At 41.8% G+C, this 23,570-nt stretch overlaps 1 protein-coding gene and 1 non-coding gene across 7 annotated transcripts in view; both read right to left on the bottom strand.

The window, feature by feature from the left end:
• Positions 1–100: 100 nt before the first annotated feature.
• Positions 101–23,570, bottom strand: part of LOC118222936 (leucine-rich repeat and calponin homology domain-containing protein 1-like) — a 64,163-nt gene continuing 40,693 nt past the window's right edge. For 2 of the 6 annotated variants that reach the window (XM_035408876.1, XM_035408878.1), the window contains 5 exons: positions 22,581–22,694; positions 12,188–12,297; positions 11,562–11,699; positions 10,666–10,743; positions 4,412–6,775 (listed from right to left, as the gene is read on the bottom strand). In XM_035408876.1, the coding sequence (XP_035264767.1) occupies positions 6,530–6,775; positions 10,666–10,743; positions 11,562–11,699; positions 12,188–12,297; positions 22,581–22,694 (686 nt within the window). In that variant the 3' untranslated portion in view covers positions 4,412–6,529. Of the gene's footprint in view, positions 3,000–4,411; positions 6,776–10,665; positions 10,744–11,561; positions 11,700–12,187; positions 12,298–22,580; positions 22,695–23,570 lie in introns of those variants that run through there. The other 4 variants (XM_035408877.1, XM_035408880.1, XM_035408879.1 and 1 more) reach the window with 3 other exon arrangements.
• On the bottom strand, positions 12,566–12,676 carry trnal-caa. The gene is made up of 2 exons: positions 12,639–12,676; positions 12,566–12,611 (listed from the first exon to the last, which is right to left on the bottom strand). It is a non-coding gene; the product is annotated as a tRNA-Leu (tRNA).

Raw genomic sequence — 23,570 nt, 5'->3', positions numbered from 1 at the left:
GTAACACGACCAGGGCACAGCTGGTTGTTCTGGTGACTAGTGCCAAAGAACTTTGAGGTCAGGGTGATCCTTTGATGTTCAGAAAACAGAAACGACAACATTTGCGCTTTATACAAACAATGGATTTACTGTTACATTAATATTTCCTCTGCAGTTATTTACAGTCATTAAGGCAAAGAATGAACATGCATTTTAAATCACAAGTCCTTATAAAACAAACAAAAAAGTCACAGGAATAAAATGTATAACAAAATATCAAACAGTATTTATTTTACAGTTACAATTGAAGCATACATTTTAAAACCCTTAATTTAAAAAAATAACATTCATTCCACCTATGAAGATCCACAGTCCAAATATAATATTTATGCAACTCATGAAACAAGAAAAATGCATTTAAGAAAATGACTAAACCTTGCGCTCCAAAAATGTCCAAACGAGTCAGTGTGTTTCTCGAGACGGTTGCAAACAAAAAGCCTGCGCTCAAATTGAAAATATTTAAATCATAAAAAACATCTTGGCAGAATTATGCTACAGTGTACTTAATCAGTTTTGGACACACATCCTTCTATAAATATCATTTCTAATTGAGCTCTTTTAAGTTAGTGTTTTTATTCCTTCCGGCTTGAATGAAGCTCATCTCCCAAAAGCAGGACTGAGGCTGCTTTTGGGAGACGAGCTTAGTGACCTCTCTCACTTACCCTCAACCTTTTTCCTCCTCCACCGCTGAACTATTTTGCCTTTTAAACAAAGCACATTTTACCAAACTGTTATGGAGTATTTAGCTGTTAATTAGCGAGGCTCCTGTATTGTGGGAATGTGGAAGTGTCATTCTCTCTGTGAGGCCGAGTATACGAGACACTCCCTCATATGTAATGACAGTACTTTGCTTCAACACTAGGTGGTGCCAGTGGAAATTCTGGTTTTGTTAGAACTGACATGGAAATGCACATTAACATTGTACCCCTTTGATTAATGTTGTTGGACTGTTTTGTAAAACCTGATTCAAAATCTATGACCAAATTGTCAGCAAAAATAGGTGGTAATAATTGTGATGCTGTAAGAATTTATGTGCAAGTTAGTAATAATGAAATGAACATAATTTGTTCTAAAAACAATCTACTTGCACAAACCCTCATCACATTACAAGACCATTTCACCATTATCCATTTAAACTAAATCATAGATAATTATTTCAACATATAGTATAGTTTTTTTTAAAACTCATACTTTTCCACAATGGACTGAGCAATGCCTTATTCAGTGTGTTCTATAAAGGTAAATAGATTTTTACTCTCCTATCAGTGTTATTTAAAAATAAGTTTCTTTATTTCTTTATTTTTGGCAACTAACAAATCAGTTTTGTGAAAAGATTAGCTGCTGAATCTCAAAAGTGGTTGAAGCTATATTTATAAGCATCTCTACACAGTAAGATCACACACCCCAATTCCCCACAAGCGTACAAGCACACAGACATGTACATGCGCTCTCACTCTCTGTCACACACATACTGCAGTCTCGTTATTTCTGAATGGTCTGCTGTCTCTGTGGAAAAACAGATACATTATGTGCACATGCAGCAATCAGTTACTGAAAATTCCCCCTCTCACCCGCACATGGGTCACACAAACTGAGGTACACGTATCTTCCATCTCACGCAAAACTTCCAGATATTCTGTGCAAATGGTGGGTAGTTTTAATTAAGCAGCTGTACTGTACTACCCTGTAGGAATGTCCCGTCTTACTGCGGAAGTTAAGCAGGGCTGGGCTGGATTAGTATTAGGGTGGGAGATGTGGGAACCGTGTTGCTGGGACCACAGACGATGGCCTTCTCTCTGTTCTAATCATTAGTGATCCTGTGACCCTTACTGCCAAAATGTAGTGTTGGACATGTCAGTGATGTCGATGTGCGATTAAAGTTTTACACATGTTAATGCTGTGTTTATGCTGAACACATGCCAGCATCGGGCTCTGGATGCACTTTGATAAACCCTGGCAGAAATTGCGCAAAACCATTAACATGAACATTGATAAGTGATTTGTGAGTAGGATGTCAGATGGGAACTCCCTGTCCACCTACTTTATTCAGCTGCTCATAGACTGCTGTTTGGACAGTAACAGTAGGCTGGTCCAGCTAATAAAATACTAACGTGCAAACTCCTGCTTTACCCTCTCTTTCTCTCTCTCTCTCTCTCACACACACACACACACACACACACAAAGACCCTGACATATGTAATCCCACATAGACACAATGACATAAAAATAAGAAAAAATATTTGCAAACAACTACCCCTCCCCACACTCCCCTGAACAGAACACCACAACACCACTGTAGTTTAAGTCCAGAAGCACGCAAATCCACTCCTAACGAAAACATAACTTTCTCACAGCACTGTACTTGATGTCTGAGCATCTCTGAAAGATTGTTACGTGCTGGGGGCCAAAAGAATTAAAAACATTTAACCTCACAGAAAAAAAAAACAACTATCAAAATATATTAACTTGTATTCTACAAAAAAAGGGGTTTCTTACATTGTATACAGTAGCTACATCATTCATCTTGTTGGATGAATTTACAATAAATAAATATAAATATAATTAAGGAAGATCTGAGAAATATACAGGATTCATTATGGTCATAAACATGAGGCCAGTATAGAGGACATTTCTCTCTGTTATACCAGAAACTACACTCTAGATCCAAGTTAAATCTGAAACAATTGACAGTGAGTGCTTGAACATGTTACCAATATACTATTATGTGGGGGGGGAAAATACAGTCCCTTAAAAGCAAAAATGTTTTCGGAAGCACACATTAATTCACTTTGACTAAAGGCATTTCAGTAAAACACTTTTCCTGTGCATCTCTGCCTGTTATGCTCTCAGGTGAACAGGGCCTGTCTGATGCATGTCTCGTCCACCAGAGCTTGGACGGTGATGCACACTTTTCCCAAGCCTTTCTCCTCAAGAATGTGATGGGGCAGACACAACTTGTCCTATAGCAAAGGGGGAAAGACAGACAGACAGCAAAAGAGAGAGACGGGGAGGAGAAAGATGTAGATGGAGAGGGCAGTACAGAGAACATCATACATATGGTAATCATAAAAATCATACATATGGTACAAGCAACAAGAACCATGAGAACATAAACTGTGTGTGTGTGGGTGTGTGCATGCATGTGTGTAGGTGTGCAGGTGTGAGAGAGACCGATAATAGCCATAGAGCGCCTGTGGCCATACCAATACCTGGCACAATGTCCCAGAGATATAAAGCACCTGAAAACTATTGTGTGACTAATTTAGGTCAGACAAACAAATACCCACCATTAGTGCAGACCCTCTGTGGTGTCTTTTTTCATTAAAACAAACTGAGTGTGTTGCAGGCACAGCTGTTAGCCTAATGAGGCTAGTCAGGGCCAGCCACGCTGCATAGTCCCTCTGTGCTTTTCCTGCAACGGCCTTCCGCTCGCACAACAAACCCCTGCAGCGCACATTGCGAACACAGGCGCCCTCCGGTGGACGTTATGAACAGAAATGCCCTGCAGTGAACATTATGAACACAAGCGCCCTGCAGTGGATATTGTGAACACCAGCGCCCTCCGGTGGACAATATGAACACAAGCGCCCTCTGGTGGACATTATGAACCCAAGCGCCCTGCAGTGGATATTGTGAACACCAGCGCCCTCCGGTGGACATTATGAACACAAGCGCCCTCCGGTGGACATTATGAACATAAGCGCCCTCTGGAGGACATTGTGAACATAAGCGCCCTCCGGTGGACATTATGAACACAAGCGCCTTGCAGTGGATATTGTGAACACAGGCCCCTGTTTGACCTGGCCTCACTTGCCCTTTCACATTTTCTTTACACAAAAGACCAGAAACTTCAAACACCAGGCTTAATGTTCCTGCCCTTTCTTTATAAAAGCAACCAATTTCAGCCCTAAAAAGCACTGGAGTTACAGTACAAGACAATGGTCATTTTAAATATAATAAATGTATAAATAAAACCCAGCATCTAATTCACTAATACTCAGCTTTGCTTGTGATTGTGACATAATGATGGAAAATTCATAAATCGAGTACAGTAGGGGCTCCCAAACTTTCTGGATCCATGATCTATGTAGTGATGATACCCTCTCCTTATTAAGGTGTAGCCTGACATAAGTTCAAATACTGATTTGTTTTTAAATACATTCATTAAATATATGTCGTATACTTTGTCCATGCACTGCATGGGCAGTTTTTGGTGTCACTGGTGTGAATACCTGTGGAAAGTGTATTATATAGATTAAATTATCTACCATTGGATCCCTACCCACAGTTTTGGTTGGTTGTAGTTCAGTCGCAGCAGAAGAGAATAACTGTACACATACCAACTCAAAATAAAGCTAAGATGGAGTACAAATGCAAAGTTACCATTTATTCACTGTGCAATTTAAAGTATCCAGATATACAATCATAAAAAATACCAGTATCACAAAAAGGTTCTGTGCTGATTGTGGGTTAAGCTGAAATGGAGCAGGTGGACTGATAGCATAAAATTACCAGGTTGACATGGCAACAAGTCGAGCATCTGGTGTGGCTACCAGCATTTAAAGGGTAACCAATCAAATGTAAAAAAAAAGAGGTAAAGTGTTCCACCTCCGGGGTCACATCTGGGGCATCATGCTGAGTAGATTCTGCACACATTGTGTATTCATTACACAGCTTAATACTGGGATCCCCAAATTTGGTTTCTTGAAGTTGTGAGGTCCTTGGCAGAAATACATATTTTCCACTTAAGAATAATGCTAAAGCTTATATTTCTATATTTCATAAATAACACAATTTGACTTCCAACTTTGGACATAAGATAAACTTGTTTTACAATAAAGCCTGTTTTACACATCCTTGTTAATAATCATCATGACCACTGTAATCTATCACATATTTATATCATACAAAATACATAGATATACAGATGGTATTTGTTAGACATGCTTCTATGGCCAAGTGTGTAAAAGTGCCATTGTACTGCAGCCTGTAAGTGGTGTTGGCTAAAAATGTCAAACACTAAGCATTTTTTTTTTGAAGTAGGTAGCCATAGGCATAGTGTAGTACATATTAGAGGTCCTTGTTATGGAACAGAGGGTGGGGAACCTTGGTCTAATGTACAATACCAGACAGCGAAATGAGAGATTTCCAGATCAGTTCGTTTCTGTTGTCTGTGCTGGAAAACGTAATTCACACCGCATGACGGCCAAAAATGAGATCAAACGCCGAGTCGTTTCTGTTCACAGCCTGTGGAGACCGAGTTGACACTGCGTGTATGTGGGAGAGTTCTCATCCTGCTTCAGCACGGACTCATTGGAGAGACAGGGCCGCCTTACTGTACACGGTGCAGTCCGAACGACTGAAAACACACGCATTTATGACGAGGAGGGAGGGAGTGTTCTGCAGCATACATTCACAATATCTAAGCCCTTTATATGTACTCTCAGTCATTAATTATGTACAGCAGCTAAGACCCTCTCGTTTATCAGTCATTTAGCTATCAAATTATGTAACACTGCAACATTGTACAATTAAAAAATCTATATAAAAAAGTCTTCATAAAAAGGAAATTATAATTGGCGTAGAGCTAACAGTACAAAACAGGACTGAATACGGGTGTGAGCTCATGAACATCCCCTGTCCAGAACCCCTAATATTCTGGTAAGATAAGTGACTTTGTGAGGATAGGAAGTGAACATGGGATTCTGGGACAGTGAGGATCCGAACAAGTAAATTATCTCCTGCATCATGCCCAGTCATTGCACCTCTTTACACTAACCCACATGTGCATCTGCATGTGCAAAATATCACCCACTTTACTTACTCTTAGGATTAGACAGCAAAACGCTAAGATTATATTGAACAGAATCTATTATCCATTATAAAAAAGAGATGTAATTCCTTTAGATTTAAGTTGTAAATGTGCAACAATGAGACCATACATTATTATTGGATCTGTGCCCCACCATTTGGGCCAGCCATTTACTTTTGTGCCATATTTTGGAGGGATTCAGTGAACTATATCACATTCATTCTGAAAATCTAAGTAAAGTACATCTAATCTGTTAATCTGTTAATCTGCGTTATTATATGAACTGAGAACAGAACCTGTTGAATTCTAATTATTTATTTTGTAATGAATTAATGGAACCTGTGAATATGATTTCTTAAACAAGTAAACTGGCCAATAAGAAGTGCAAATGTATGTTTACATGTCTTTGCATGCATAAGTGTAGAGACCATGTTCTTATCGTGTAAATATACATAAATAAAGCTTAGTATCTAAATGCAAGGTGTGTGCATGTGTGCACACATAGGTGCACATGGTACATTCCTGTCTCTCCCAAATGAATTGCTAACACCCTCCTCCCGTTGCCGCTACCTTGTTACAACCTTACAGCAATGCTGGGGCAGGGGGAAAAAGAAGAGAAGACAAGAGAGAGAAGGAGGAGTACTGGCGGCAGACACCAGCTGCAGGGGCAGTGTGATGTTAGCTCACTAGCTCACTCAGACTGTACACCACAAACAGCAGGATCAGACAGAAAAGGTGCAAGAGGCTGGAGCCAATCAGATCCCAGAATTGCCAGGCAGGGGGCGGGGCCTGTGTGGCGGTGACTGCCCCCACGCTCCCGACCCCGCCCTCCCCAACAGCTTCAAGTGCCACCAGGGCGTGGACGGTGTTCCGGACGGGCCGCAGGTTCGACTGCAGGACGTCGTACGCTGAGCACAGGGCCGACTGCGGCAGTCGGGGCAGAGAGGAGGAAGAGGAGGAAGAAGAGGAGGAAGATGAAGGAGAGTAGCCGTCAGCAGACAGAGGGGAAAAAAACAAGACAGGAGATTAAAACACTGGGGGGGGGGGGGGCTTCAATGAGCCCCAGAGTAAAGGTAGAGGCAATATCACCGAAGAGATGCCAACAGCTGCTTTTTGAAAGAGAGAAGACATAAACGAAGAATTCTCTGGGCCTAGCAATGCCCATCCTTCCTTTTTTTTTTACAGTGAAAAGCTAGTGGGAGCAATATTACCTCTACCTCTGTTTTGCTCCCAGTATAGAATGTCTAACTTTCGTGTGTTCATGCTTATTGCTGCAATCTCCACTGTCAATTCAGAAGCTCTCTGAAACAACCAATTTTAGTGACTGCTTAGGTTCACATCGCAGTCCACAAGTTAAGCTCACAGACATAGAGAAGGACAGGTTAATGTGGAGTTTGAGCAGCCTACCTGTGGATGCCCAGATGAGGTGGCCCTGGAATGTGACAAGATCTCAACATCTTGCCAACTGAAATGCCTCAGTGTTTAACTGGCTATGGCCAGTTATTATGCATCGCCTCTTTGGGGAGCCGTACCATGCCATGAGACCAATTCACAGTAGAACTGAGCCTTAACAGGATGAGTTACCCAGCAACACTCCTACGTTACACACCTGAGTACAGGTGTAAGCTGACTCAGTGTTTGCTCTGAGCAATTGGCAAGCAACTGCAGCTTAGCTTCCTATAAACGGATGAACAGTCACTAGTCGCAGCTCCAAAGCTGCTTGCTCTTCGTTTACTTTTATATTTTACTTTTTGACCATGTTTTCACATTATTCAATTGGCTGCTATTTCTTAACAACTAGCATTAGAACTCTGGTGCTATGCAACTGTGAAGGCTCTGTACATTATGTAAGGGTGAGGAACTGAGCAGGATGACAGATATTTACAAGAAATTTCACAACTGTCAAATTCTCTAGAAAGTTTGGGGCATTAAAAAAAATACATCTCTCTTTCAGAAAGCAAGGGGTGCCATGGAAACATGTAAGGGTGGGGGTGGTGGGGAGTGGGGTGGTTTCTGTGAGCGACAAGAAGCCAGGCTGTCATATGCAGCACTACACAGGTGTGCATGGAGACATCTAGAAGCTGTGCTGAGGCTAGGACCAAGCAGGAGGAAGCAAGGCAATTTAAGCTGAGCACAAAAACTCTCATACATATACCAACTGTGGGAAAACACTGTACACAGTGACCGGCAAAGCAGAGGGCAGTCTACATTAACAGCAAAGCTACAGTCCAGTCTACAGTATCAGCATGGCTACAGCACAGTCTACAGTTACAAGGACGCTACAGCAGTCTACAGTGAAAGCTAGGCTCCCGTCAGACAAGCTCCTGGACAAAATCATTAGTCCCAGCAGGCTGGCCAGATTGACCTAATTCACAGCCCTGCATTAATCACCAGCCACACTTTACACAGTTTAATGGAGGCGGACGCTCAGTGATGAACTGCCTGTCACTCTTTGTTAACAGCATTCATGTCTGTCATTCTCCATTTATCTCTATGGAGGATGTTGTGAAGGACTATTACAGGTGAAGCTGTTCAGTCCTCAGTCTGCGCACCCTTTACTCTTTTCAAAGGGAAAAGTCACCATCACTAATAATCTATGTGGAACTGGGAAAGGCCACATGTTCCTGACTCTTCTCAGGTTAGTAGTTAAAGGGGAACTCTTATTTGTAGCATGTAATACTGTAGCCCATAACACAGAAAATGTGCAGAACTGAAAACAAGACTCTAGACAAACTTTCACTTGTGTATTAAGTACTGTGGTCATGACTTCAGAAATATAAAGAGAAGAAAATATTTGTCACCATTACACAGCATTCTCCTATTTGTAGTCCAATGACATCATCACCTCAAATGGTCTTTAGCAGATACAGATGAAAGATTTGATTCTGATAGATGAAATACAGGTGACATCAATTATTCTGTCTAACAAGGTAAGACAGAAGAGATCAAATTAGGATTCGTTTGGAGTTCCCCTGTAACACCTGCTTTATGGGCCTGTCTTCCTCTTCCCACAGGAAAAGCTAAGGTACGAACAAAAGGAGGACACGCCAAGTGAAGGGGGTGGTTTCCGAATAGACAAAACTCACTGGCCTGCGAAAAAAATCACCAGGACCTTCCTGTTGTTAACAATTAGTTAGCGCCTGATATGGATATCTGCTAGGGGTTAGACTATTATGACTAGATCTAAAAAAAATCCTGACTCCCATAAGAAAATTTACCCATAATTCATTTGCAATTCATTTAAGCACTGTGTGTATACTGAAATTACTGATACTACAATTTATCTTATGCTTCTCCTTTGTTCTGAAGAACAAAAGGTTCATTTCAATACAGTGGAAATATTGGAGAGCCAAGAAATGCTGACAGAAATGCAGAAACTCACCTCCTCATAAATGTTTTAGTTGGTCTTTAAGATTTGGGCCATCTTATACCTTTCAGATGTTCCTTATAACTCTCTGTGAGATATTATTAACCATAATGACCGGATATTCCTGTTGATTGTGGATCTATTCATAGACCTTTTATGAATGACCTTCATTAGAACATAGCCCAAAATAAACTGCCATTCCCAAGGAGCTGAGCACCATTAGAACTTCCTGTATCACAGCAAGCCCAAAATCACATGTCTAAACCCCCACTTTTTATATCAGTACAACACATACTTCCAGTTCGCATTTTCTTAAACTTTATCATGATTCAAGAAACAATGACAAACCCTAAAAAGGGGAAGTCCGATCGGTCATCTGGTTTTAAAAAGGCCCGTGTTGGCAATACTTGTGGCGCAGGCCGTAGATTGGCTGACTTGAGCGATAAGCAAGATAAGCAATGTGGGTAGTCTGATCCCTGCCTTGCCACGTTCTCAGCTGTGGTCCCTTCTCTACCAGTTGCTCTCACTGCTTTTTACCTGTCTAAATAAAACAAAATCTATGAAAGGAGGGTGCTCTCTTTTATTTAGAATAGATGTTCTGGTGCTGGGGAAAGCGCATGTCTCTGTGTCCTGTGATTTCTCTGCTTTGCAGCTGAGGCATATGATGTGCTCTGCAAAATACAGTAGCTAAGGACAGGCAGTGTTTCAAATAAATGACTGTAATATATGTATTTACATATATATTTTATATGAAATATGGGTTTCTCGGCTATTTTTTATATGGTTTTCCTCTGTGCCACCTACTAAGCCCTATGCCTCAATTAATTTGATGGTTTCTTGTAGATACACTTTTCATTTGGAATTTTGTATTTCGTAACATATGTTAGTGTATTTTGCCCATCCAGGGCTGCGGCATAAAAAGAATCCATACATGGTCACATCCCACCAGAAACATCTGCTCTGGCAGGAGCCCAGTCTGAAACAGGTCTGACCCAGGACAAAGAATGTCTGACCAAGGAATTATCTGGAAAGCCTGAGCCATGGGATGGAAATGGAATTGGCGGGATGAGGTCATCATTCTGGGAGTGGGATCAGGCTAGTGCTGGGATCAAACACTTGAGACTAACTGGCCAATTTGGTCCAGGCCTTTTTAGGATTCTGGTCATGCCTGCCACCCTGATATACCCCTCTACACACCCAAAAGAGACAGCATCATTTTGAGTGGATTTTGGGTCTAATTTGCCACCTAGATGGTCCAACATAGTTCTTCCAGCACTAGCATCTCCATAGCACCCCAAAAGTATCTTGGCTATAGTGCTATCTCTACAGTAGACGTGTTACTGAACTTGGATCAGGTAACAGCACCACAATTCTAATCCCACAAAATGGGAGCAACTGAAGCTGGGTCAGTATTGTGTTTCCTATCTACAGGAAGTATGTCACTAACCTCAGGGACGCCCAGCTTTCTGCAGGCTTCCAGGAAGTTCTCTACATTCCTCCGACACTTGGCCATGCTCAGTTTGGGCTGGTTTTTGGGGTCGGGGTGGGTCACAAGGTCACAACGTCGCAAGGTAAAAAGGAAAGAAAACCATAAAGTCAATTTGACAGTCTTAAAAATATACAACTGTATTCTGTAATCAACAACTGGACCTGTATCAAGAGAGCAACATAACTGGAACATATCCATCCCAGAGGTAGGCTGTGAACCACTATTCAGAGACAAGAAGGAAGCTTAAAATCCTGAGTCAGGTGCTTCAGACAGCTTGGACATCACAGTCTCTATATTGTTTTTAATACAATACAATTTAACTCCTTTGTTAAGAACAAAGGTGTACAACTCCATTACTAGAGGGCCAGTGCCTCATTTATAAAATGTTTTACGCACAGATACGATCCTAAAATGAATTGATTTGACATACAAATCAAATCAATTATTAATAATATTATTAATATTATTATTAATAATAATAATAATAATAATTATAATAATAAGCAATATTGTTATGGTTTCCAAACTTAAAATCAACGTGCATTTAAAAAGAAATGCTAAATCGTTCAAAGCTATATTAAGAGTGAGCAACAGAAGGCTTGTATGGATGGCTGCCAATGACATCTCCATTATAATAAAATAATAGCAAAAAATATTAAGCTCAGCAATACTGAAATGTATAAATATTGCTGCAAACCGAAATCCTGCAAGAAATCATCCTTGTGAGCAATGCAGTGAGCGTGCCGGCAATGCCAGGAGCATTTAAAAGCTGCAGTGGGCTGTTTCTGCATGACAGGACTCTGAAGAGAGACAGCAGCTCTCTCTTGCAGGGCATTGTGGGTCGCCTGACTTACCACGGCAGGCGAAGGAATGTGGATGCTGGCAACAGAGCGAGGGTGGACGTAGTTGGCCAGGTGGCACAGCACCACCCCATCCATTAGGGCACCTCCCAGGTCCTCGGACAGTACCATCTTCAGTCTGCTCTCAATAATCTGTAGGAATACGTACAGGTGTGCACAGGTAAGTACATAAGTACAGTACACACGCAGGTAAACATATAAAGCAAGGGTACATAATGGAGGGCCCATGCACTTCAGGATTTCAGCACGCTGTGTTCTCAGTTTGGCTCTGGTCCACACTGAACATTGCGATTCCATTAGTTCCCTTTAATTTCCAAGGAAAATGTATCGTGTTGAAAATTTCCAGGATTATGCAACCCTAATTCACATATAAACCGAACCAGTCAAATATAGTTACAAGCGCGACTAAGAGCACAAATAAACTCAAGCAGGGTGAGCCTCTTTTATCCCTTCTTTTAAATCTATATGGTGTTTGTGTGTGTGTGTGTGTGTGTGTGTGCCTGTGTGCAGCCAGCAGTGGTATGGTTAGAGACAGGCAAACAGATGAATTAAGAGAGAGCAGCAGGGGGTTCTGGGAAACTAAGTTCCCAGCATGCCTAGTGGGTGCAGATGGCCCTCACCTCCCTGAGCTGGCCCATCATCTCCAGCTCCTCGCGAAGCTGCTCCATCTTGCGGCGCATGGTGAACTGGGGGTCTGATGACTCCAGGCTCTTAGAGTTCCTCAGAAACACTGGGGGGGAGAGGACAGTGAGACACCCACTGCTCAGAGAAACTGTCCCATCGAGAGAGAACGCACCCCTGATAGTCACTGCCCACATACACCCCCACCCCCCAACAGAAAGACAGAAAAGAAGGTTTCAACCTGAGCAATGAAGTAACATACTTCAGCTATGCACAAATGCAAACACCCGTGTACAGCATCTAAACAGGAGAATAAATATTTTCTGTTTTTAACAAGCTACCATACTGAATTGTTGCTCTGCAGCCCCAAAATATTCTGTCAGGAGTGGGATTTGAACCCACGCCTCCATTCAGAGACCAGAAGGGCCTCTATGTAGGGAAGCATCAAATTTTGAGTCTGGTGCTTTATACCACTCAGCCATCATGACAAGACAATACTACTAACAATAGTATTGAGTAAAATTTTATTTTGATTGATGTGAAGGCATCACACACAAAGACAAGTTTGCACACAAGCACACATACTCAGTGCTCTAAAGACAATGACTTGTGTGTGCACATATTCAGTCAAATGTGATAGGCAGAGACTGATAAGTTGAAGAGTTACATCCTCCCTCTCTTATTTATACACTCACAAAGCCTCTGTATCTCTGAACCAGACTATGTACATCAACTAAATGATAAGGCAAAATGACAGCTGTGATATTCAGGTGAAAGCAGGAGGACCAATTCTGCAATCTCCCCTCCTCCAATTGCAAGTGCTCCAAGAACCAAATATGGTCAAATATGGATTCTAGTACCTTTTACAGAAATTGTGCAGTGCACAATCCCACAGAGCAAAGTTGCAGAGAGAGAGAGAGAGAGAGAGAAAGAGAGAGAGAGAGAGAGAGAGAGATTTTATCTGAAGCAGTACATATGCAGGGTTACTGATTTCATTTGGCTCATTGTTTAATTTTTCAAACACAACTGCTACAAAAACTTCTATGTTTGTCTTCTGCCTTATGCCTTTTCAGTGTATCTCCCGACATTGACCACCCAAAAGCATGAAGATTAAGCACTTTTGTTGGCCACGCAGCCAGAGCATGACAGCAGCGCATGCACTTACATCCAAAGGAACTGAAAGAAGGCAGGTGGAATAACATGAGATCTACAAAGAACTCTTCACTAACTGCGGCTGTTGCTGGGCTCTTAAAAGCACTTACAGCAAATATTTATTGCGCTAGAGTTCAGGTGCATTCATGCAGTAACTAATAAGAGTGGCACTGAGCAAGAAAATGTTCTTCCACCAGCCTTAACTGCTGTCATAGCAACCCAATGATCTAATTACCTCTTCCCTAGCCTATGGGCAATAATTTCTTTTCTTTTTTTAATGGGTAACATTATTCCTGTTCACAAACAGACCAAACATATTTATTAAATGAGCCTGCCTAGAGACAGGCACATACATGCTGAGTGCCAGGAGCAATAATTCACAGCTGAGTTCACTTTTCCAGCCTTGCAGTACTAAGTGTATCCAGCTGGGAGAGCCCTAGCACAGTCCCACATGCAAGATATCCCATGTCCTGAGATATAGAGCCCTCAAGTTCTGTATATATGAGAGGAAGAAATGCTCAGCTCCTAATAAGGATAAAATCTGGCACATGCAGCAACTCCTGGTGGGACGGTGCCCTTTCTTTTTTTGTGTCGCACAGATAAAATGAACTCATTGAGCCTACACGGCAGAGATGAGTATCGCATAGGGCACCGGGCCGAGTTCGCTCAGGGGTTATCTCGGGAGAAAATCGGAAACAGGATGTGAGTGGCAGAACAAGTCACAACACGAGAGGGGAAGGGAGAAGAAGAAAAAGAGAAAAAAGAAAGAGAGAGAAGGAGACCTCACTCATTACCCCTGTGGCAGTCGAGTCTGGCAAGACTCTACAGGGTCTCAAACCTTCCAAACTTGTTTTCGGTATTCTCTTACCGTAGACGTAACATTGCAAATACTGTGGCAACGACTGCAGCACAACAAAAACATTCCACTAATTTTAAATGGCCATTTAGCATCCCTAATCCACTCTGAACTAGGGGTGTGGGGGGGTAATTAGAGGGCAAATCTGTAACAAACCAGAGAACAAGGGGTTGTAGGGATCACATAGACACTCAGACATACACTTAGCTCAATTAAAAACTTTGCATCATTACAGAAGTTGTCCTTTCTTGGTTTCATCATCAAATCATTAACCAATTTAGACTCCAGAAACCAGGTGATGTGTGGTAGCAGTGTAAGCAACTACACTCCTGGGCAAAAAAAATGGGCCAAGCCCAAAATGGCTAAATATTAAGCTTTTAATGGTCTTAACAACAAATCATTGGTCAGAAATTAGCAAGAATTAAACAAATGCACTCCTGAGACTTCCTGTGCCACCATTTGCTCGTTTACTTTTGCTGCAGTGAACTGTTTGGGGAAGAGCTAGAAACAGGGAAATTCACTTATACAGTAGACAAATTAACATAATGTCAAATAAAAGAGTCATGTTTTGTATTTGGTTGTATATCATTTGCATGCCATGACTTCCTGATGTCTGTGACCTATCAACATCATCAGAGTCTGGATATCTTATTTTCAGATTGTCCTACAAGTGATACAAAAACTCTTTGCAATGACTGGATCTCTATGGGAATTGGGGGGTGGGGGTAGATTCAGCTGTAAATTATGCTGGTACAGTATGGAACACATTTGTTGGCTAAATGGCTTTAAGTCATCAAGGGTCCAAGGTATCAAATGAGCCTCAAACCACCGTGCTGCTGCCAGATATGCAGTAGATACTACGAGCATTGTTTCACCTGAATATTTTTTTCCATTGAGTTCAACAGGAAAATTAATCAGAAGAAACAATGTTTGTAGTATCTACTGCATATCTGGCAGCAGCACGGTGGTTTGAGGTCTTGTTCATGCGACACACTCATTTTTACTTGTCGTTGACCGATTTGCAAAATATTCGAGAATTCAGGTCCTTGGCCTGCTGCCAGCATGCACAACAAGTATTAGGCTGATCGGCCCAGTAGTATGCCAGATTAGCTGTGGACAGATACACAAACACACGCACAAACACACACACACACGCGGCCAAACGCATAATCCCCTCCAGGCTCTCACCTGGCAGAGATAATGAGTGAATGAATGAATTAATGAATGAATGAATGAATGAACACACTTACAGTATATGCACACTAGCTCCATAATGTGGGCTCCATAACGTTTTGGAAAAGACATTTTTTCTTGATTTGGCTCTGTACTCCACAATTTTAGATTTGTAATCAAACAGTTCGTATGTGCACATTCACAGCTTTTATTTAAGGGTATTTCTATACATTTTGGTTGCATCATGTAGTGGGTGGGAGGTGGGGGGTGTATAAAAAGTGCTATTTCTACAGAGTGAATGTGTAATAAAAATATTCATTACTAAAAGCTGTGAATCTGCACTTTCACTACATGTGAACTGTTTGATTACAAATCTAAAATTGTGGAGTACAGAACCAAATCAAGAAAAAATGTGACTTTGTCCCAAACGATATGGAGCTGACTATAGACGCTTTCATCGGACGCACGCGCGTTGCCAAGGTTATGCGCTTGGCCCTAAATTAACTTCCGCTCTGTGTTTGTTTATATTGGGTTGGTGTTTAATATGACACCGATTACAAACGGAGTGAAAGTTAAACTGATGAGCAGACTGATGTTGGGCTCAGGTTGTTGTGCTGTGGGGTGCAACCTGATCTCGGGAACAAACTACATTTCGAAAATTTGTAAAAAAATCCATAATTTAACTTTGTAACCCCACTAGGGAATTGTGAAACTAATTGCTTGAATCCCTGCGATTATTATAGCTGGTGCTTGTCCGTTGTTACCTCATATTTTTGAGAAATAACTGGACATCATTACCTATTAAATGTAAGACCAGTAAAAATACACATAATAAACTGTATTCGCCTTCACACATTTAGTAATACTAATACAGCCTTATTTACTATATCAACTTAAGACAAGCAACACGCTCGTAATTATCTCATCGTGACCCATTAAAGCCAATAGGGCAGACGTTGCTTCATCATTTCAAACTGCTTTCCTAACGGCTAATTTGCATACTGCGACTTGGGTTACAACCGTGAATATGTACGGATTCCTAGACGTGCTGATAGAGACCACCCTTTCTCATATTAACCTCAAATACCCACGACAGGATACTAGCAAATTTATGTCAAGTTCCATTCATTTATATGTGGTGGTCGATACACGTCCCCTTAGCAACCAAAAGCTAGCACTGGACCACCTCGGACTTATTTGCCGGCACAGAAAAAAAATCGCGAAAGTACTGAAAAAATAACCACAAGGAGGATAACAAGGACATTTTTTCCTACATAACTAAGTACAGGTTGTTACCGGTATTTCGATATTTCATATATAGCTGCAAATCAGTTTACGCTTTCCTGTCTGTCGAACGAAGGTGGTCGAACAGGTCGAACACTCTAGCACCGACTTCGTTTCAGGTAACAAACTCATGATAAGCGATAGCTAATAGCTAGCTGACCAGTAATACGCCTGCAGTAGTTATGCATTAGCTAACTAAATTGATTGTAGCTAGCTAGCTAGCTAAACGTAGCTAACATCGTATAAATTATGCACAGTCACGTTAGATCAATGCTAGTAGTTAATACGCTTTAGCTACGTTTTGAACTAACTTATGATACCTGTTTCCAATGACTTCAGTGTTACGTTGCCTGATCATTTTTTGTTGTGGTAACCTAGCAAGATGACCCAAACTATTAAGAGCCACAATGTTTTTCCAGCAATGCATGCTATACAAATAAATAACCTACAGTAATTGCATTGGCTACACATGCTGCCCACTACTAGCCCCAGTTTGTGTCTCTAATCGTCGTTTTTAAGCAATATCATAGAAAGAGTGCACTTTTTACACAGGAATGTGCATGAAACCCAGAACAGTTATGGATTATGCAAGGAATGTATGATGCTCAGCAAGGTGCAATACTGTCAACATCTGTTTCTGTCACTTGTTTTTCTGGTAGTGTAACGTTATCACATTTGAGTTTGGCCAAGTAACGGTTCTTTTATTCGACTGGTAACCTCAAATAATACTGGCTAGACACAGATTTAACTAGCTAGCTAACGTAATTTACTTGTTATTTATTTTGCTTGTTATCGGAAATAGTCTAGAGGGACTCTGTTGTTATTGATTGTTTGCGGAAGTCTGCCGGAAGTTAAGTTAGGGCCAGAACAACGCACATGCGCAGTAACGTTTGTTTATGTTGTTACCGTTGAAAGCGTCTATATATAAGATCCAAATTATACATGCATTAACAGAAGTGCCAGCATCTGCTGTGGGAGGGAGATTTGCGTTTTCTCTGCAGCGGTACCATCTATGTGTTTCCACTCTGTTAGCATTACAATGTTAATATCCATGTACTTCCTCTCCACTAGTGTTGCAGTGTTAGTATCTGTGTATTTCCTCTCAGCTTCATAGTTTCAGTATTTGTTACCAATGGTAGCATCTGTGCATCTTCGTTAGCTGTGCAGTGTTAGCATCTGTGTTTCCTCTATGTTAGCCTTGCAATAATTTAGCATCTCCGACAGCAATGTTAGCACCTAAGTATGTCCTCTCTGCTACCTTTGGCTGCTGGAGACTAATAACCAGCCTGTACGGAAAAGTGCTTCACACCATTATTGCACTTCATTAGCACATTAGCATGTGTTTCTGACACTCTAAAAGCACATAGGTTTTTGCTAATCTCACCATCTTCCATTATTATTCAACAGCATTCTTACTGAGAGGGTGGGTAGAGTTAAGATTCTCCAAACATGATTTACTGCCCTGAACTTAATAACCAGCCATGGCCAGTGTGAAACTCTGCGATTTCAGAGAAGGGAGTTACAAAAAACAAACAGGATAGAATCATTAAAATGAAGCCAAATATTCCTGCCCCCCTTGCTTTCCCAACTACGAACAGCACAGCCTCAATCTCTCCCACAATTCCCTTCTCAGCCAAGATGACTTCACACCATCTTCACCAGGAACAGAACATTCTCATCAATCCCACAATTCTCTGCTCTGCCAGGACAACTTCCAACTGTCTACAGGAGCAGAGAGACCCCAACAATATAAATAATAAGGTGATTAATCTGAATTGAAACTACAATATACTACACACCACCAATGAGCACCTATATGAACATGTATACACACACAAGTCGAGGCAAGCACACACATAGCACCGCTGTCAGGGGGGACAACCAAGTATATTGCCCAGGGCCCTGCAGGAGGAGGAGGAGGAGGGGGGGCCTAATGGTCAGTGAAATTGTGGTAAGTATTACTGCCCCACGCCTGGGAAAAATACAATAATATAGCAGCCCTGTACATACATGTACACATCTCTCTCAAAGAGTACTTTGGTCAAGTGTATAAGAGTCAGGACAGCGAAACTGGGACACCCTGACATACACGATTGCTCACTTATGTATCCAGATGGAGAAAGAGAGATCGAGAGACAGACAGACAGACAGACAGACAGACAGACAGACAGACAGATAGATAGATAGATAGATAGATAGACAGACAGATAGATAGACAGACAGATAGATAGATAGATAGATCGATAGATAGATAGATAGATAGATAGATAGATAGATAGATAGACAGACAGACATTCCTTATATCTAACCCAAGTAGTTACAGACCTATCAAGTGTAAGAGGAACCGCCTTCAAAAAAAGAGAAAGAAATTACATCAGGAAAACTGGGCCAAAGAATTCACTGACCAATCACATTTGTCATTCCCACCCACACAGAGGACAGAGAAAGAGAGAGGGAGAGCAACGGACATTCCTTCCTATTTGTGCTGTTCTGTTTTCCTCTGAACGAAAGAGGAGGTTGAGGTAAGGTTTGTGAGCGGGGTGGGGGGGGGGGGCTTGGGGGGGGGGGGGGGGGGGGGGGGTCAGATTGGCTGCCTGTTAAACACCCACATGTCCACCTCAGCTAAGATGTAGAAAGTGTTCTGGTGCAAAATTCTGCATTACATCTCCCAGGTTGGTGAGCCAGCTCCCTTCACCGGTCCATTAATATTATTTATTTAAACCTCCATGGGCTTTCCAGACAATTCCTACTTGAGTATAATACATGTTCCACTGTATAAAAAAGCTATTAAATGAGAACAAGCTTGTAAAAATCTATGGAGGACGTGAAAAAGGAAGTGGGGAGTCATCACATCACTCAGAGTGGTTAGCTGTGTTCGAAACTGTACATAGCATACTGCATACAGTACTACATCCTACGACAGGTAGTATAACAGCTAGTATGTACGTGTTTTGGTTACTTAAACGCACCACAGACCTGCGGCCCTCAGTAGCCTATTTAAAACATGTTTAAACACATCTAGCCTAAATATTTGTGAAATTATTAATTAATGTTTTTATCCATGGCCATAATAAATTTAAATATTGATATTGTAGCAAAACAGTTGCATGCATTTACTCCACTAGCTTTTTAGCACCACCAGAGGGGCACTTGACTAGCCTAAATGCCCCTCTGGTGTGACATTATGACAAAAATGAAGCATAGAAGTGTTAGAGGTGAATTACTACTACTACTACTACTACTACCACTACTACTACTACAACTAATAATAATAATAATAATAATAATAATAATAAAAAGAATAATAATTGCCTCTCTCGACTGTATGAACTGCGACACCTGACCGTTTTTATTTTTTTTAACAACCATAACATTGCTTTTACTGTTGTTGCCAGTCTCTGTGAGTCTCTTTGTTCCCACTCTAGATGGTTTGATAGGCACTGCACAGTACCCGCCCTTGTTCATGTGAAACACTCAGTTTTATCAGTACCCAATAGCGAAGGTTGGAAGACCAGAGTAACAGGCTGGGTCCAATCACAAGGCAGCATTGCCATAGCAATGCTGGGGGGTGTGTCTCTTTGCTGTTGCTTAGGCATCGCCATAGCAGCCACAATTATGAGGCACGTCTCTCCTCGAAGCAGGAATTACATCCACACTATGCCCCACTCCATTTCCTCTGTCTACCCCCAATCAGGGTCGCACAAATACCCTCGGGGTTCGAAATACCTGAGCTCAAAACCACATTTTCCGTCTGTCCCATACATATTCTGAATATTAAGTGACTGTTAGTATTTCAATGTGTATTCTATGTGGCGTGTGATATTGATGCGTAAGACGTACAAGATTGTAAAAGCGCTTATGAGCATGAAAATAAAACACTGAAAGAAAAGCATTTCCTCTCTCGGGTACGGGGGGGCATTTGAGACCCGCAGCACACTGACTCAGGCACAAGTTCCAGCACCACGCCCCTCCAGCGATGCGTAGCAGCCTCACTCCCCCCACCACCAAACTCTGCCCCTCTACCAAATCACACCCCAACAAGGGCAGCACAGACAGTAACCCCCTAGCCCTGGGATGGAGCCACCTCAGGGTTCACATAGGGCGGGGCTACATCCCCTCTCTTCCTCTGCAATTGCCTTACCTTGACATGGGGGGCAACCTTTGAGAGCACAACACATCTTTAACATTATTACACACCGTTATATATATGATAATAAAACATATGAAGTGTCCATTAATAGAGCTGGAAATTTAACTGATGTTAAGCACGTTACTGAACATTTTCATTCTCCTTAACCCTGATGCTGCACTGCCGCACAACTAGCTCCTTCCACAGGGGAAGCTCCTCCCATCAAAACAAAAGGAGGGAGTGGGTTAAAAGGCGTAGCTGACATTTTAACACCCAGAATCAGTTCTATTTCAGGCTGAAATTTCAGTATTACGGGAAGTGATGTGGTATTACTTAATCCCTTACAAGGAAACAGGTGAGATCACAGGAGTCCTGTGACTTCAAACTCCATCTGTTTGACTTTCAGGGGTCCAGCAGTACCAGATAACATAGCTTTTTAAAAAACATTCTAAAAATGAGTTCAGTATCGACCCCCAGTCATTAACACACAGACACGTCCAGTACATCATGGTAGACTGGTTCAACTCTGTCCACCTACTGACTGTTCATTCACTATGCCACATTTTCACAAGGTGCCTGTGCTGCTGATTAGTTATTTTGAGCTAGGACACAGGACAAACAATTGCTAACTTCCGGGACCACAACCGTGTTGAAAAACAAAATTCTTGCTACCATAACTTCATGGCAGTGTTAGAATACTGACACAATGCTTTGGCAACACGATGAGATAAAGCATGCTCTTTATAAAGGAAGAGTAACAACTTAAGTTCAGGAGGAAGGATCACACCTCAGCTCTTCCAGTTACCAAAGAAGGCAATGCATATAATATTTACTGACCATCCTTTACGGTTTTGGAATTAACATATTCCTTCTCCTCCACTTCATTTCACATCATTTCCTGTGTATTCAGATTCCTACGGTCAGGGGGACTGACCACCTGTGAGCTGGAGAGTGTTGACCCAAGGCTCCAAGCCAAACACAGGCAGCTTGCCGATCTTTGTCTGTACAATCTTTACTATAACAATGTTCTTCCAGCTCCAGATTACTAACTACTGCTAACGTATTTCTTTACAACAAATGGCGGTGCAGTGCTCTCTGCCTTAGCATGGTCAGTACAGTGTTTACAGCACTGTTAACAATTTAAATGTCACCAGAAGTCTAATGGCTCCCGTGAGACCATCATCTAACAAGTGTTCAAAAGTAACAGGGAATTCCTCTGATGGGACCCACAATTGCTGGCATTAAGTTGCACTCTTATCTCATACTTCACTAAGTAAAGCTAGCCAATGAAATATCCCTCACACAAACATGGGAATTTTCCATATTAGGTGTTTGTGTCACAGAACACCCAATCAAACAACCACACATGGAAAGCCAAGAGCACACAACAAACATTATGTCCCTTTAAAATGGCAGAAGGTATAAAAACCTCCTGATGCATCAGTCAACAGTGAACCCATGGCCACAGTCCAGACTACATATACCCCCATGTCGCACCGATGCCCACTTATGCATGCACAGACACACATATGTACAAATGCAAATATGCAGGCATTCACATACATGCACACATACACATATATGCAAACATACTCACATAAACAAGCACACACATACTGTATATACCAACATGCGCATGCACACACAAATATGCAAACATACTCATGCAGGCCGATACACACACATACGGAATATGCTAACGTGCACAAACACAAATAAATATATGCAAACATATGATTTTTTCCCCACTCCCTCTCTCTGATTGGTCACAGTGGTTCAGTGGAGAGAGAGGACCTACCACTGCTCTGCTCGCTTCCTTCATCAGGGCTACAGGGGGAGGGGTCACTATCGGCGGACAGGGCCTGTGTGAGGGGGCTGAGACAGGGCGGGGAGCAAGCCGGCGAGGGAGGGGCTGGAGAGGACACAGGGATGGGGGGTGTGGCACGTGGCAGCAGGACGGAGCAGAACAAGCCAGAGAGGTTCAAACCCGGAAACCAGAAGGAAACCAGAAAATTTGGAATATATTCAAATTTTAAATTGAAGAAATCAATCAAGTGATCAATTTATTGACAGATCAGCCCAGGGGAAAGGTACCGTAAGCATACAGCAGCAGTTCAGGTGCACATGCACACGAGGTGGAGGCAAAAACGGTGCGATTCGGTTAGATTTCACAAACACACATATGCAGGTTTACAACAGGATGCAAGCGATTCAGTGAAGTGAAGTGAATAGGTCAAAGGGACACATTGAAAGGGGTATTTAAAAAGATTGGTGTCAACAGTCATGCCACGTTTAAAAAAACAAAAAGGGAAGGTAGAAGTAGAGGCGAAAACACAGCACAAACACATGGAGGGTAAAAATAACATTAGTGCCATTTCTCAGTTCTGATTGATGACATGCTGTTAAGGTTAGCATTTAAAGCTACACTTCAGACTCCAGCTACTGCCTTGAATAAGTGCTACCATAGCTGAACACACATTAATGCAGCTACCATAGTCATCTCAGAGAAACTGAACCCAAGGCCTTCAAACACACCTCAGACAGAGGAGAAAGGAGACAATGAAAGGGAGAGAATGAGTGAGAGAGAGAGAGAGAGACAGAGAGAATGAGAGAGACATAGAGGGGGAGAGACAGAGAGACTGCTGAATTATTTGGTCTTGGACATCCGGCATGGTTTTTTTTTGTCTTAAGTTTGTCAAACCGTCTCATGACTGGCGATGCAGGTCAGTATTATAGTGTTTTCCTAATATCTTTAGCCCCAGAGTTTGTCTGTCACTCATGTTGGAAA

The sequence above is a fragment of the Anguilla anguilla genome, chromosome 3 (assembly GCF_013347855.1).
Source record: "Anguilla anguilla isolate fAngAng1 chromosome 3, fAngAng1.pri, whole genome shotgun sequence".
NCBI lineage: Eukaryota > Metazoa > Chordata > Actinopteri > Anguilliformes > Anguillidae > Anguilla > Anguilla anguilla.
Note: the sequence above shows the minus strand (reverse complement) of the source record. Positions and strands in the feature narration are given on the sequence as shown.